The sequence below is a fragment of the Vidua chalybeata genome, chromosome 3 (genome assembly GCF_026979565.1).
Source record: "Vidua chalybeata isolate OUT-0048 chromosome 3, bVidCha1 merged haplotype, whole genome shotgun sequence".
In the NCBI taxonomy this organism is placed as follows: domain Eukaryota; kingdom Metazoa; phylum Chordata; class Aves; order Passeriformes; family Viduidae; genus Vidua; species Vidua chalybeata.
In genome coordinates this window covers 29,238,029-29,252,018 of record NC_071532.1, presented here as the reverse complement: position 1 = coordinate 29,252,018, position 13,990 = coordinate 29,238,029, and the positions used below count along the sequence as shown (strand labels likewise).

Here is a 13,990-nt window from a genome sequence, read left to right as displayed (position 1 = left end):
TCAAAACATGACAGATGAACACTTAAGTGCCTTCAGGGTATGCAGAAGTTCAGGGATGGGTCACTAGTGGTGACTTGGTATGACATCTGGCATATGCATGTGAAAGGAATATTTTTGAAATATTATCAGTGCTGTTTCTTGCTGGGAGGTGGGGATTGGAAACAGTTTATTTTCTTTGAGTGTTAGATTTAAAAACAAATAAATATTATAAATAAATTAGAAGAAACTGTAGGAATCTTAACCCCTTTCAGATTTGGGAAGCTATTTGTTGATGTGAAATACCTTCCATGTGTTCCCATATATGTTCCTATAAACCAGATACTTTATGATTCCTAAACTTTTGTGATGCTTTTGATCCTTAGTACGGACTTCATAGGCCTGCTGTTCTCAGGGTTCCCACTAAGGTGTGAGTTGCTGCACCCTGGAGTGTGAGAAGTGTGCATGAATGTACAGCAGCTGTGTAGGATAGTGGCAGGCTGGTGGCTGGGTTGCCCTTTGGGCAGGTAGGAGCTGTGGGATTGCATTTCCCTCTGGCACAGAAGGTTGCAGAGCTGGGTCCGCAGTGCCCTGGGGGAGTTCTCCATGAGTGGGCACCTGTGTGGTTGCTCTGCAGGAGGACTTCAGGCAGCTGAGAAAATTTTGCCTGTAACGTGAAACTATTTTCTTCTTTCTAAATATAGAGCAGTCACTTCCATGTTCACAATAAATTAGATAAAATAATAGAGTGGAACAAAATTTGGCATGTAAAATACTGTATCTCCATATTTGTAGGTGCATGTGTTATAAGTATTTGATGTTTTACAAGACAAAAAAGTTAAAGACAGGTTATTTAAAAATATGTAGTAATTCATTGCATTGTGTTTTAGGGAAAAAACCCCTCTTGAAGCATTTTCCACTCCTCCTGTGAAAACATGTCAGATTCCTTGGGATCTGTAAAAGGTCATAAACAAAATTAAGAAAATGTGGTTCAGCAGAGCTGAATGAATGGTTGCAGACCATGATTTCTTAGGTTTCAGTTTACTGTGAAGTAGAATTAAAATGTTTCTGTTATTAAAAAAAAAGGAAGTTCTTTTAGGAATAGCCAAACTGAACTACTTCTTGCACCTTGTCAATATAGGATTGAAGCTTTTCCCTATGGCAGAGCTTCTAATTGTGACTGTTTAGCATCCTATTGTGAAGGATGGCCTGTCTGTGAAAAGGAAACGTAAAGATGGTCTTAGTAAAAATCATAATAGAACATACAACCTTATTTGCAAGGCTGCAAATTGCCTCAAAAACCTGTTGTTCTGGGGGTGGTTCCTCTCTCTAGGTCCTCTGAAGATCTGTGTCTTTCAGGCATGCCATGGCATAATGGATCTGTTTCAGTTAAGACTGTTTAGTTTCTTAGTCTTCAAAACGCTGTTAATTTGGTTGCTGGTTCAAGATGGAATCTGTTCTCTGTATTTCTTTCATTTGAACTAAACTACTACTGTGACTATTGATCTAAATCTGATACAGATACTTGAAAATTTAGAGTATCTTTTAATTTCTTTTAGTTTTTAAATATGTAGGCATGACACTGCAGGGTTTATTGGGTTTTTTTAAAGCAGAGGTCAAAATCATTTTTACAAGGGATAATCTCATTGACATGGGATTATGTAAGCTGGAAAGACATAGGAAGCAACTGAGGAAAGAGATGAGAGTATTGGAGTAGGGAAGGCCATCTCTCGAGTCGTTGTGCTCATCTGGGAGGTAGCAGAGCATAACTTCAGTCATACTGTGTTTCCATCACCTAAGACATTTGGCCTTTTATAGTAGTTTTCTATACCCTAAACCCTATAGTAGTTTTCTCAGTTTTCTTGGTGCCTTAGTTGTACCTGCATTACCAAAATTGACACATGCAAGAATTGCTGGCTTTGAAAGACGTAGCCTAATGTACTTAGCTGCTGAAGGACTCCTACTCATGTCAATTCAGTATACATGCTACTGAAGTAGTATATAACTTGTTAATGTGTTAATGTTAGCTCATTCTCCATGTATTTTCATAAGTCTACAGCTAGTCATCAAAACCTTAATAGCACTACAAGATAAAAGATTCTTTTTGGCATTTGCTTTATATAGAATCTTGCCTCCTAGGAGTTAATTTTAAATAAGAAGTATTTTTCTTTTAGATACTAATTATAAATAATGGGAAATTATTTTCCAATGTGTCTTTTATTTCCTGCCTTTAAATGTATTCTAAAAACCAGTGGGACATTTGGCCCAAAATTCAGTAGACACCATCTTGTGTTCTCGTGGAAACATCTGATTAACAGCATGGAGTTGGCAGTTTCAGTCAAACTCATAATACATTTGAATGCGATTAGTAAGTAACATAAACATCCAGAAAGATGCTACAGGAATATATACTTGCCTGTTTAATGGCATAATTGCATTATTTCCTTTTTATTTTCCTTTATGTAAACACCAGAACTTGTCAATGACAACAAATCCTCTGGCATAGCTCTAGTATGACTTACCTTTCACTACTGAGAAGACTGTATATTGGATTTGTGAGAAATATGTTCTCGTTTTCATGGCACTATCCTTTGTCCTGTTTTAGGCAGCCCAGTGGCTTGCTGGATGACACATAACAGGTGTCTCTGGTTTTCCCAGGTGTGGGCACTCCCCCGTGTACCGCTGCCGGGAGATGTCGGGCCAGGCCCTCGTTCCCTTCGTTATGGCCAATGAAGTTCCGCACACGCTGCTGGCCCTGCTGCGGGGGCTCCCGGACTCTGCCACTCATGGCATGCGACAGAACAGTGTTCATGGAACCCTGCTGCAAGTAAGCTTGGGAGGCTTGTTTTGCATTGATTTGTTTTTGTTTTGTGAGGCTTTTAAAATTTTGGTTTTACTGTAGGGGTTTTTAAAAAAGTTTTTGGTCATACTTGACAGCCAGATGACATACCATGAGTTGTGCTTAACATTCACGCTTTGTCAAAACATACATGAAGACTGCTTTTGAGTTTATTCTATCAGATGATAAATGTGGAATGCACGTTTCAGCTGTCATTTGAAGGCAGTAAGCAGTAACATTTGCATTTCATATAATGTTTCATCTCCAGAGATTAAAGTGCTTTAAGAGCAAATATCCCTATCTGAACGTATTTGCAGAGAGATCTGCCCAAAATGACTGAGCAAATCTGAGGCAAAGCTGAACTCCATGCACCAATAGCATTGTGTATATATTCAGACTTGCTACGGACCCACATAATTATTTATTACTTCATTTGCTTTTCCTGCTGCACCAACAGCTTCCTGTCAGTGTGCTGTACAAGTTATGGTAAGCTTTATACTATTGTCTTCTGGAAACATTCTGGAGAATTTATCAGAAATTTCTTCATTCTCCATATATCATTCCCCTGGTTTATGGCAGTCAGTTTACTGTGTTTCATTTTTAAGTATCATGGTAATAAGTTACTGATTTTTATTGCCCATTTTTCACAAGCAACCCTCCAACAAAGCCATATTGTACACGATCAGCTCTGTTGGTCTGTCTTAGTTGGCAAGCTTTCCAGGGACATATTCCCACTGTAAGCTGTGTGCTGGGGTGTGTATAGTTGTTTTGATTTAGTGTTTAATTGCATCTTTTCTAGCATATTATTTCCCTTTAAAATCAAGACTTCCAGGAAATCTAGGAAATGAGTGAAGTCCCTCTAGGTCTGTTAATGTCAACTTTACCTATAAATGTTTTCAGGCAGTTGAATCTGAATTTGAATGATGATTGGTAACAGTAAAGGGTTTTGCAGCGTATGGATGGGCACCTGCTTTGAAAAGCAGTCAATGCACTTGATAGATGCAAGGGATTGGACCTGTGAGCCTCTGTGTCTGTGTGGCAGGGGGAGATTGCCATCTTCAAATCAGCTGTGCAGCCCTGCTGTGTCACAGCTCCTGAAGTGTTAGGAAGAGAGGGTTGTTCCAACAGTGAGAATGAAATGCTTTCTCAATCCAAAATGATTACAACTCTACTCATGAGGGTGTGGACTGGCAGTAGTGTATAGAGTTAATTGCCTTCTTTTCTGTTACCTGGGAAAAAAAGATAATAATAATAGTGGGTGGATATGAAAGAATCCAAAGGATGTTCTAGTTTTTTAATTCAGTATTGCTAACATGGTCTTATGCATAGGTGTAGGAAGCTTTCCACACCTATGAGATGGGAGATATCCCAGGACTTTAACCTGATTTTTCATCAGTTTTGAGCAGCTACTAGGAGCTACTACTTCAGTTTGTACTTCACAATGAGAGACCATGCTGTCAGAGAATGATACTCTTCCAAGAAATGTCAGTCTTACCGTAACAGTTCAGTGGTTTGGTTTCTCAAATTTGTCTTGGGCTTTGCTGTTATCCCTTATGTATCAAGGGTACTCAAAATCTTTATTTAATGCTTAATTTAATTTAGTGTGTGGCTGACATGTATGGCAACTATTGGTTGCTAGTTTAATATAAGAAAGCATTCAGAAGAAACACTTTAGGGTGGTAAAGATGTGCAAAAAATGGAGGCAAGGCAGTGGCGTTTGTTGTAGCTCCAAATTACCGGTGCCAGGTAGTTTAACCTGTAGTTAGCTTGCCCTTCTGGTAGACAATACAAAGAGGAAAGTATTGTGACTTTTTAGGGGTTGCTGGATGTCTGATTTCAATTTTCTTTTTATCAGTGTTTATTGGGACTTGCAAATCGGGTGGTAAGGCTTATTGAAATGTAGAAAACTATGTTATGGGGACTGTTGGTTAAAGCACTGTTTCTCAGAAGGCTTACTTGAAGAGGTGGTGATCTGACAATGTTCAAAACTGTTTGCACTGCTTTTCCATGACACAGTGAAGGATTTATCATCCTACTTGATACAAAACCAAAACAAAAATCTCTACTAAAAAGAGCAAGTCTATACAAAACTCAGTAAAATATACATTTTTCCAGCAGTACAAGGTCAATATCTTAGGAAAATGGAATTCAGTAATTTGATTTGTTCAGTCACATGAGAAGCTACTAAGTTCATTGCTTGAGTTTTTTATTTCAGTGTTCATATACTGTCACGTTCTGAAAAGGAAGGCTGGAATTATTCAGAAATAGGTGCTAGTGCCAGAGGTAGTAAATCATAAAGGTATATTTCACTTATATTTCAGAGTTATAGAAAGATCATTCAAAAACAGTTCAGCATGTAGTGCTTGTCCAGACATGGCTTGGTTTCCAAAATTCTGAGATTGCCAAGAAGTGCTTTTTTGACAGTGGATGTAGATGTGTTGTGTTTAACTTCAGATTTCTGCATGATGTGAAAACATGTCTTTTTCTCTGTAGTGTTTTAACTGTGGCTCAATTTGCATAGGAATATGAATGTCCATGAGAATAAAATAATGTTATGCTTTACAGGTTTTACAGAATAATTCTTTTCAAGAATTATGTAAGAGGGGTGCTGCTGTTCTGTAACACTTGGGAAGCTGATGATATTCTTCAAGAAGCAGTTCTGCGTGATAAGCAAATGCACTGACTTGAATAAAGCAACGAAAAAATATTTTCTATGCTCAATGTTTCCTTTATGAGTACAGTTTCTGCTCTGCTCCATTATCCAAATTGGCATAGTTTGGGGGAAGGAAATCGAGTTTCTAATTCACAGGAAAATGCAGAAATTTTGTACTAGCTTTCTTGAATAATGAAATACTTCTGGCTTGTTTTGCTTTTAAGTCTAGGCTTTTTAGCTGATCAGCTGAAAGGAAGAGCTCATCCAGAGATTTATGTAGGGACTTCTGGAAGAGTATCAAAATTTGACTAGGAAAGCCTTTATGTTTGTGAATCTTTCTGACTTTCGGCAGTTGCCAAGGAACTTACAAATATTTGGAAAGCTTGTGAGGTTTCCTTATCAGAGGATCAAATGTTCTTTTGACCTTCTGCCTCTTTGGGATTGGAATTCCTGCAGTATATATTCCATCTTTCCAGAAAAATGGAGAAATTCAGAATGAGCTAGGCAAGGCTGCCTTTTGTCTTCACATCATCAATCAGTCATTCCTTAGGCGTGATTGAGTTCCAGCAGAGGAACTCCTCTCCTTGTTTCCTCTGCTACTTTTATTGGGGAGTTGTCATCAGTGCCCTCTTGGAGTCCTCTGGGTTGCTTACGTGGTTATGTGTTGGTCACCCAGCAGCTGCCAGGGTGGTTGAAGCCTCCCATGAGGGGCAGGGCCTGGTGACACAAGGCTGTTTCCTGTAGAAGCCCTTGTCCACTTGTTCTGCCTGGTTTGGCAGCTTGTAGCAGACACCCCCTGCAGTGTCACCTACACTTCAGTTCTTAGCTGTAAGGTCCCAGCTGGCTCATCATCCATCCCAGGCAAAGCTCTGTGCATTCCAGTTGTTCTGACATGGAGAGGTCAGCCTCCATCTTCTCATCTCCCCTACCTGTCCTTCCTAAAGAGCCTGTATCCTCCATTGCATTGCCCCAAACATGTCAGCTGTTGTATCTTGCCTCTGTGTTCCCAGCAAGACCACAGACTGCATCTGCACATGGGCCTTTTAATTCCTCTAATTCTTTAAACCCTTCCTATGAGTGCTTCAAAGTGAAGAAAAGTTACAGGGACCCTATAAAGATTTGTCCAGAAAGCAAGGCAGCACCCTTAATTCATCTGGTTTTGGGTTATTTATGATGATTAAAAAACCCTCCCAAATGCATAAACTTTCAGATTGGTTTGCCAGGGAAAGCAGATGTTAGACTTCAGCTTTTGTTTTTATCTTGAGAGAATCAGTTAACATGATTGATGCTGGGTTTCAAAGCCTGTGTGATGTTCATAGATGGACAATCCAGTTGTTTTTAGTACAGTGGAATAGCAATAGCATGACTGGAGCTTTCAGTCACAGTTCTGCACTCATTAGTTTCCAGAAATCTTTTTCACATTTGTATACTGGAAAAATCTGTACTCCAATGAGAGTGTATATACCCTTACATGCTGTTCATATTGAGAAGAATCCATTGGGCAGCTGCCATTAATCATGAGCAAATGTAATTACTGTTAAAGTTTATTTGTTTTTCAAATGAATGAATCTGCACATCAATTGACTTATTATCTTGTGTTTTATCAGTTTGATCTTCACATTCACTTTGGCAAGCCTACAGTTACATATTTTCAGAACACAGGGGATTAGGTCAATGAAAGTTATTAAAAGAGACATTGTGTTTTCATTAACTTGTCTGTGCCTTGTTCTGAAATGTTGAAGGTGTTGCCTTATTTTCTACATGCTAACAGTGTGTAGCTTGAGATTGGGATACAAACCAGAACAAAAAAGTTTGCTTCTCTTATTTGGCCATTCTATTTGAAGAGGTTTTTGCATTCTCTTTGGCATTTTAAGAGTTGGCATTTTAGCATGGATTAGGAGGAAGGAGCATTCAGTGACTTCTCCCTCATCACTTGCTGCTTATATATGGAGGGAACTACATGACTTTGTTTGTGTGCCTCCATTTGCTGCCTCCACCAGGAGATGGGTTGCATGGTTCAAAATAAAGCTTTTGATAGAAGTTCCTGGCTGCACATAGCATTAAAGAACAATTTTTGTCTGGAACCTACTTTCGTCATGATGAGTATTTACATTTTTGGTGGTACTTTATACAAGCAATCAAACAACTACATATAATAAAATTTAAAAAAAAAAGTCCTCTGTTCGTCTGTCATGTTCTTGCAGGTAGATCCTTCCGGTTGTGACTGGTTTTGGTCACTGCTGTAACTCGAAAGTCACAGAAATTCTACTTGCTCTGCTGTGGTCCCTAGGAATATTCTGTCTATCCCCCATCTTCTCATCTGAGGCCGGGCTGGTAGCTTCTCTTCTTCTCTTTGCTGCCATCTTCCCACTTATTTCATTTTGTCACTCCTACTGATTTATCCTGAAATTTGTTCCCTGAGCATATGCCAATGTTTTGCATTGCAACAGAAAAACTGTATTTCTTCTCTCTGGGGATCTTCTTTTAAAGACATACAAAATATAACTGGCAGATGAAACGGAGCATTTGTTATGCTTTAGTGCAGGGTTAAATTCATGAAGATAAAAATGGAAATTCATTTACTTAATGTTGTTTTGAGTTTCAGCAATCAGCAGTCATTTGCTCTTCACAAATTGTTATGCTTAATATTCAAACTTTCTCCAAACTTAATTTTTATCCACAAAATTCTGTGGTGTTAAAGCAGCCAGCTGGTTCAAAGAAGTGTGTGTTTGTGTGTGTGGGGGGTTGATTTTTCCTTGTTTGTTTTTTCTGATCACTAATTCAAACAGTTCTGTTAGGCATATGAATGCAATGTCTCACGCAAAGAATGCTGTTTTGAGATTTTGAACCATTTTTGTTTAGTTTTTGAAACAAGCAACACTTGCATCTCAAATCTGAAGAACGAAATGAGTCACATTGACTCAGTTGCATGTGACAGAAATTAGACTTATAGGAGATACTCGGCTTCATAACTCTTTACATTATTTAACATTCATTGTAAAAATTAAACTTCCTGCTGACTTCATTAGGTCAAGAAGTTGGCAGTTACTTTACAGGGAATAGCAGCATCTTACAGAACTATACCCATCTCTCTAAATATTCTTCAAAATGGAAAAGTCTAGAGCCCTTTTATTAAAAAAATAATAATATGATTAGAACACTTGGTTGCATGGTAGGTTTTTCTATACAGGACTTTTATCATAGAATCATGGAATTGGTTGGGTTGGAAGAGACTTTAAAGATCAGGTTCCAACCCCCTGCCCTGGGCAGGTTCTCCTACACCAGGTTGCTGAGAGATCCATCTAGCCTGGCCTTGAATACTATGAAAGTCATGTACTATTTTTTTTTTAATATTTCTGGAGTTTATTGAATACATCAAGGTTGTGCAATGGTAGAAGTTTAAATTATCTATATTAGCTCTTTGGTTATGCTGATTCTTTATATCTTAATGGAGAGCTGGAAGAAGGGATTTAAAGATTGATTTAAAGAATGGTTGGAGCCTTCATTAGAGCAGGAAGACAATCAGGACAAGAACACAGCCTTATAACAGCTATGTTAACAGGGTCATGTAAAGGTTTGTCTGAGTCAGGGTGCTCCCTCCAGCAAGGACTGATAGCACAAGCCAAGGAAAAGTAAGGCAGATGAAGCAGCTGGACAAACATCTGCATGTGCTGTCTCAGCTTCCAGCACTTTTGAGCCAGAGATGTGTGGATGTGACTTTTTGGAAGATAAAAATTCGGTACATGGTTGTACTAATGAACAGCAGAAATTCATCATGAAAACATCAGTATGTTAGGTACTTTAATTATCTGGCAGATTTGTATTAAGACAGGCTGTTGTTGATGAAAGTAATGAAAGTAGAGTCTGCCTAATGAATGCAGGATGCCTCTTTCCTTCCTTTGAGGAGGAGGATTTTAGCTGAAATGGCTCCAAAAGAAGATCAAGCTTTAGGTATTTCTGATTGTAATCACTCTTGTGTTTTATGAGTTTAATACTTGAATACTTACTCAGAGGACTAAATGCAGTTTAAATAATTTGAAGATAAAGCAGGGAAGAATGATGCATGAAGAACTCACAAGCAGTCACTGGACCTGCCTTTTACTGGACTGAATAGGTAATAAAACCCCATGGACTCCAGTGACTAGAGTGTGAGAATATGAGGAGACAAGTCAAATACATTTTGAAGGTCATTCTTGGATGCTGATCCTTGTTGCTGGGTAAAAGAGAGAGGTGTACTACTTATGAGTTTCACCTAAAAATCCTTAATGTGAATTAGCAGCAGTGTTGTCAGTCACCATATTTTTTTCTTGTTTTGTTTTGAAGACAGAGGCTCTCTAGATTCTGAGGGAATGAATGAGGAAGCAGTGTATTGTTTACTTGGTTTTATTCAGTAGCCTAGAAACATTGTCTATGGTGAATTACATTTTATTTGTCTTGGCAGTAAAGTTTGAAGTGTAGCAGTTCAATGTTGGCTTATAAAAACTCAATATAGTAAACAAACCTTACATTGTCTACTGATCAAAGAAATAAACCTGCTAAAATTAAATGTTTTCCAGTGAAACTTCCTTTCAGCTGTTTCTTTTCTAATCTCAGTTTTTAGTCTTCAAGATAAGCCTTACTTTTAAGATTAGTACAAACAGAAGAGAAATAGTGATGTCAAGTTGGAAACATTCATTTATATGGAGCTGGCAATAACAGAACAGTTGTCTCATTTCTTTATGTTGTAAATTTCTATTGACTGTTACATAAGGGTACACTGATACAAGGAGGCAGTAAGCATTTGAGAATGAGATTTGTATCTATGAATGCAACAGAAATGCAGCTGAGTTCCAGGAATGGGAGGAGGCAGTCTCTGAAAGAGAGTCATTGAGATTTTGCCAGAAGTTTTCTTTCAGCTGTTTTTTTAATTAAAAAAAAACAAACCGAGAAAAGTACTTGTAATCTGACTGATTGACTGGGCAGCCCTGCTGGTTGTACATTACTTTGAAGTTGCTTTAACTGTAATTAGTAATGCTCCCAAATATTGTCTCTGACTTCCTAAGACATCTCACCACTTTTCAAAAGGACAAAGATGTACACAGCTCTTAAAACTCTAGCTTTATTTTCCATTTTTGCATCATTATTGAGCTCTCTCCTACAGGAGCTAAGGGTATGCAAAGATGCTGCTGTTGTAAAGATGCAAAGATGATCTTGTAAACCCTGTGGGGTCACATCTTTCTAGTGAAAAAAAAAAAAAAAGGCACGGTTTAGTACAGAATGAGCAACATTCATCAGTCAGTGAAAACAACTACTGTTTTGATTGAGAGGTAACTATAATAATGATTACTCTGAGTTGTGCCAGGGAGAGCATTTCAGTTGCCACCTCTGTACAGGGAGAGGGATGCCTTGATGGATGCACTGCTTCCCTCTTTCCCATACCCTAGATTTTGTCACTTGTTACTCTGATTATGGTAAGCAGTTGCTTTACAAATGTTTTGGCCTTCCTGTTCTAGTGCACCTAGTTCCACTCCTTTATGAATAAAAGCTCCTGCAGCCTTGCTAGCAGCAGTTTTGGGTGCCTGTGTGTGTGTGGCCATTTGAGGTACCCTGCCTCTCATTTACAGCCATTCATACATCCATACAACCTGGCATCTCTAGTTGAGTTTGTGGATAATTGTGCAGTGACTGAAAACACTATCTGTGAATGTGGTTATATAAAACAACTTTGATTAGGTGTTAACAAAGAGAAATCCTCTTTATAGGTACAGTTTTTGCAGTGGATACATTATTTTGTCTTTAAATAATGGACGTGTGAGAAACAAATAACTGTCAGCACAGTGTTTTACTTTTCATTACTGAAGTCTTCCTGAAGAGAGTTGAACTATTCTAGGCACTGGCTGAGTAATTTGATTTAGGCCTCCCAGAACAACAGTTGAACTGTTGTGAAGTCTGAATTTTTAAGTGTTCCTTTCTGTGCATATTTCTTGCACCTGTTTTGTATTATGAATCTATAAGTATCCCTCATGATTAGTCAGGAAAGCAATCCTATCACTCTGTCACTGGCAGAGGATGTTTTTACAGTTGGGAAGGGAAAAGCTGAAACTTGTAAAGCTTACCAAAGTTAAAATATTCTCCTAGGTGGTGCAGTGGATTAATTTAGTACTCCATGGAGTTCATTTTTCATCTCCCAAAACATATTTTCCATCCAACCCCATAGGATTTTTTTCTCCTTACTTTCGATCTAGGAACCATGTCTTTAAAACTTTCAGAGCCAAAAGAAAGACAATCCTCAATACACTTTCTAGATATACTTTTAAAAATACCCATCCATGGTAAGTTCTGACTGCTTGAGGATACTTGAAGAATTCTTACATACAGTGAGGTCTTTTTTACTATTCTCTGTGTTTTCAGTAGTTCAGGCTATAGTGAGAAATAGGGGGAGGTGCCGTCTGTGTTTTTTGGAAGCTCTCTCAGCCTGTTTACAAAAGAGAAGAATATTCTGCATGAAAAGAAGAGAAAGCTGGGAAAAAGACACTTTTCCAGTGTATGAAAATAGGTATCAAGAGTGTTAATGCATCAAATCACATAATGTGCTTTCTCTGTCTTAACCAATTTAATGCATGTTAATTGCTTTGGTTTTTTAAAATGTTTATATGTCCACAGGCATTTCTTTCAGTAGTGTTTCTTACTACTTCTTTTTCTTGCCTTTATGTTTTTAAGTAGCTTGAAATAATCAGCATTTTTGAAGTAGTTATTGTCATGCTAAAATTTTCTGGGAATATTTTTACACACGGCTGTTTGAGGTCAAGTGTGTTTTTTCTTACTGAGGCTCTAAATGGCTGACTCTGAACTTGAACATACTCTGTAAATGTGTTCCTCTGGTTTTGTTCCTCCAATGCTGTTTACGCATAGGCCAGAAAAGAGCAGTAAATGGATATCCAGGTGTAGGAAGGGCTGTACAGACATTTCACAGACATAAAGAAAGTGCACGGGACAGAAAGTTTATGTGGGTGTGCAATTACCAAGGAGAAGCTGGGTAATGGTTGTACCTAGTAGTGGAGAGTTTATTTGGAGGAGTAGGAGTGGTGCCTTGCTTGTAAGGGTCTGTCTGCACGTTTTACTTTTAGGTCAGGGGCAGTGTGAGGAGCAAAGCTCTACTGAAGCACAGTTTGTTTTCCACTCTCTAGTACAACATGCTTCCAGTTCTGGGGCTTTTCTGCTAAAACCCTCAACTAAAAGCCGGTGACACTAAACTGGGAGCAGCTGTCAAATCCCTTGAGGGCAGAGATGCCCTGCAGAGAGACCTCAGCAAATTAGAGACATGGGCAACCACCAACTATGAAGTTTAACAGTGACAAGTGCCCAATTCTGCACCTGGGACAGGGCAGCCCTGGTTGTGTGTATAGATTGCGAAATGAGAAGTTGGAGAGCAGCTCCAAGGAAAGGGACCTTGGGACCTTGACTCATACTCTGCTTGGTCGATGACAATTGGAATGTGAGTCAGCAGTGCCCTGGCAGCCAGGAGGGCCATCCCTGTCCTGGGGTGCACCAGGCATGGTATCACAGTGAGGCAAGGGAGGGATTGTCCCACTCTGCTCTGCACTGTGGTGGCCTCGCATATTGTGTGCAGTTATACTGGGTGACACAACATAGGAAAGATACTAAACTATTAGGGAGTGTCCAGAGGATGTCCATGAGGTTGAAGGGCCTTGAGGGGAAGCCATATGAGGAGTGGCTGAGGTCACTTGGCCTATTCAGCCTGGGGAAGAGGAGACTGAGGGGAGATGACATTGCAGTTACAACTCTTCTGAGGGGAAGAGGAGGAGCAGGTACTGGCCTCTTTACTTGTGTGATCAGGAATCAAGGGAACAGGATGAGGCTGAGTTGGGAGAGGTTTCAGTTTGTTATCAGGAAAACAGCAGAGTGTGGCTGGGCACTGAAACAGACACCCCAGAGAATGGTCATGGCAGCAGCCTGACAGAGTTCAGGAAGCATTTGGACAGTGCTCTCAAACACATGATGTGACTCTTGGGGATGGTCCTGTGCAAGGACAGAAGTGATAATAATGTGGATTCTAAGTTGGGTGATGAAAAAATATGGCTTCCAGTGGAGCTGCAAGCAGCTCTTGGACTTGGTATACCCTGCAGAGCCTTCCTTAGGTGCTGGAAACAGTCTAGGTGTGGTCTAACTGGAGAAGAGAGCAAGGGGAGATGCTGAGAGGGTGAGGGCTGCTTCTAAATTGATCACTTGTCAAGATCCCTCCTTTTCTCTACTTCATAAAATGTGCTAGGTTGTCTTTGGATCATCAGAGTTTCCTGGATGTTTGGGAGTGTGGAAACCTCCCCCACAGCTTTAAGCAATCAAAGAATTAATAAAGCTTCTGAAGGAATGATGAGCAGCAGGTGCTTCTATTCTGCCCTCCCTAGTTGCTTGTGCCTCTGTTATCTCTGCCCTGTTTCCTCTGGCACCCTCGCTATCAACTCCCTCCCACCAACTCTTGTTTCAGATGTTTGCTCCTTTTTGTCTCTGTTTTAGACCTCATC

The 13,990-nt window shown here is 39.4% G+C and overlaps 1 protein-coding gene across 1 annotated transcript in view; it reads left to right on the top strand.

Annotated features, from left to right (window-relative positions):
- The window catches only part of THADA (THADA armadillo repeat containing), a 214,282-nt gene that overhangs the window by 124,761 nt on the left and 75,531 nt on the right, over window positions 1-13,990 (top strand). Inside the window, exon 30 of the mRNA XM_053936896.1 lies at window positions 2,635-2,803. Coding sequence (XP_053792871.1) covers window positions 2,635-2,803 — 169 coding nt within the window. The remainder of the gene's footprint in view (window positions 1-2,634; window positions 2,804-13,990) is intronic.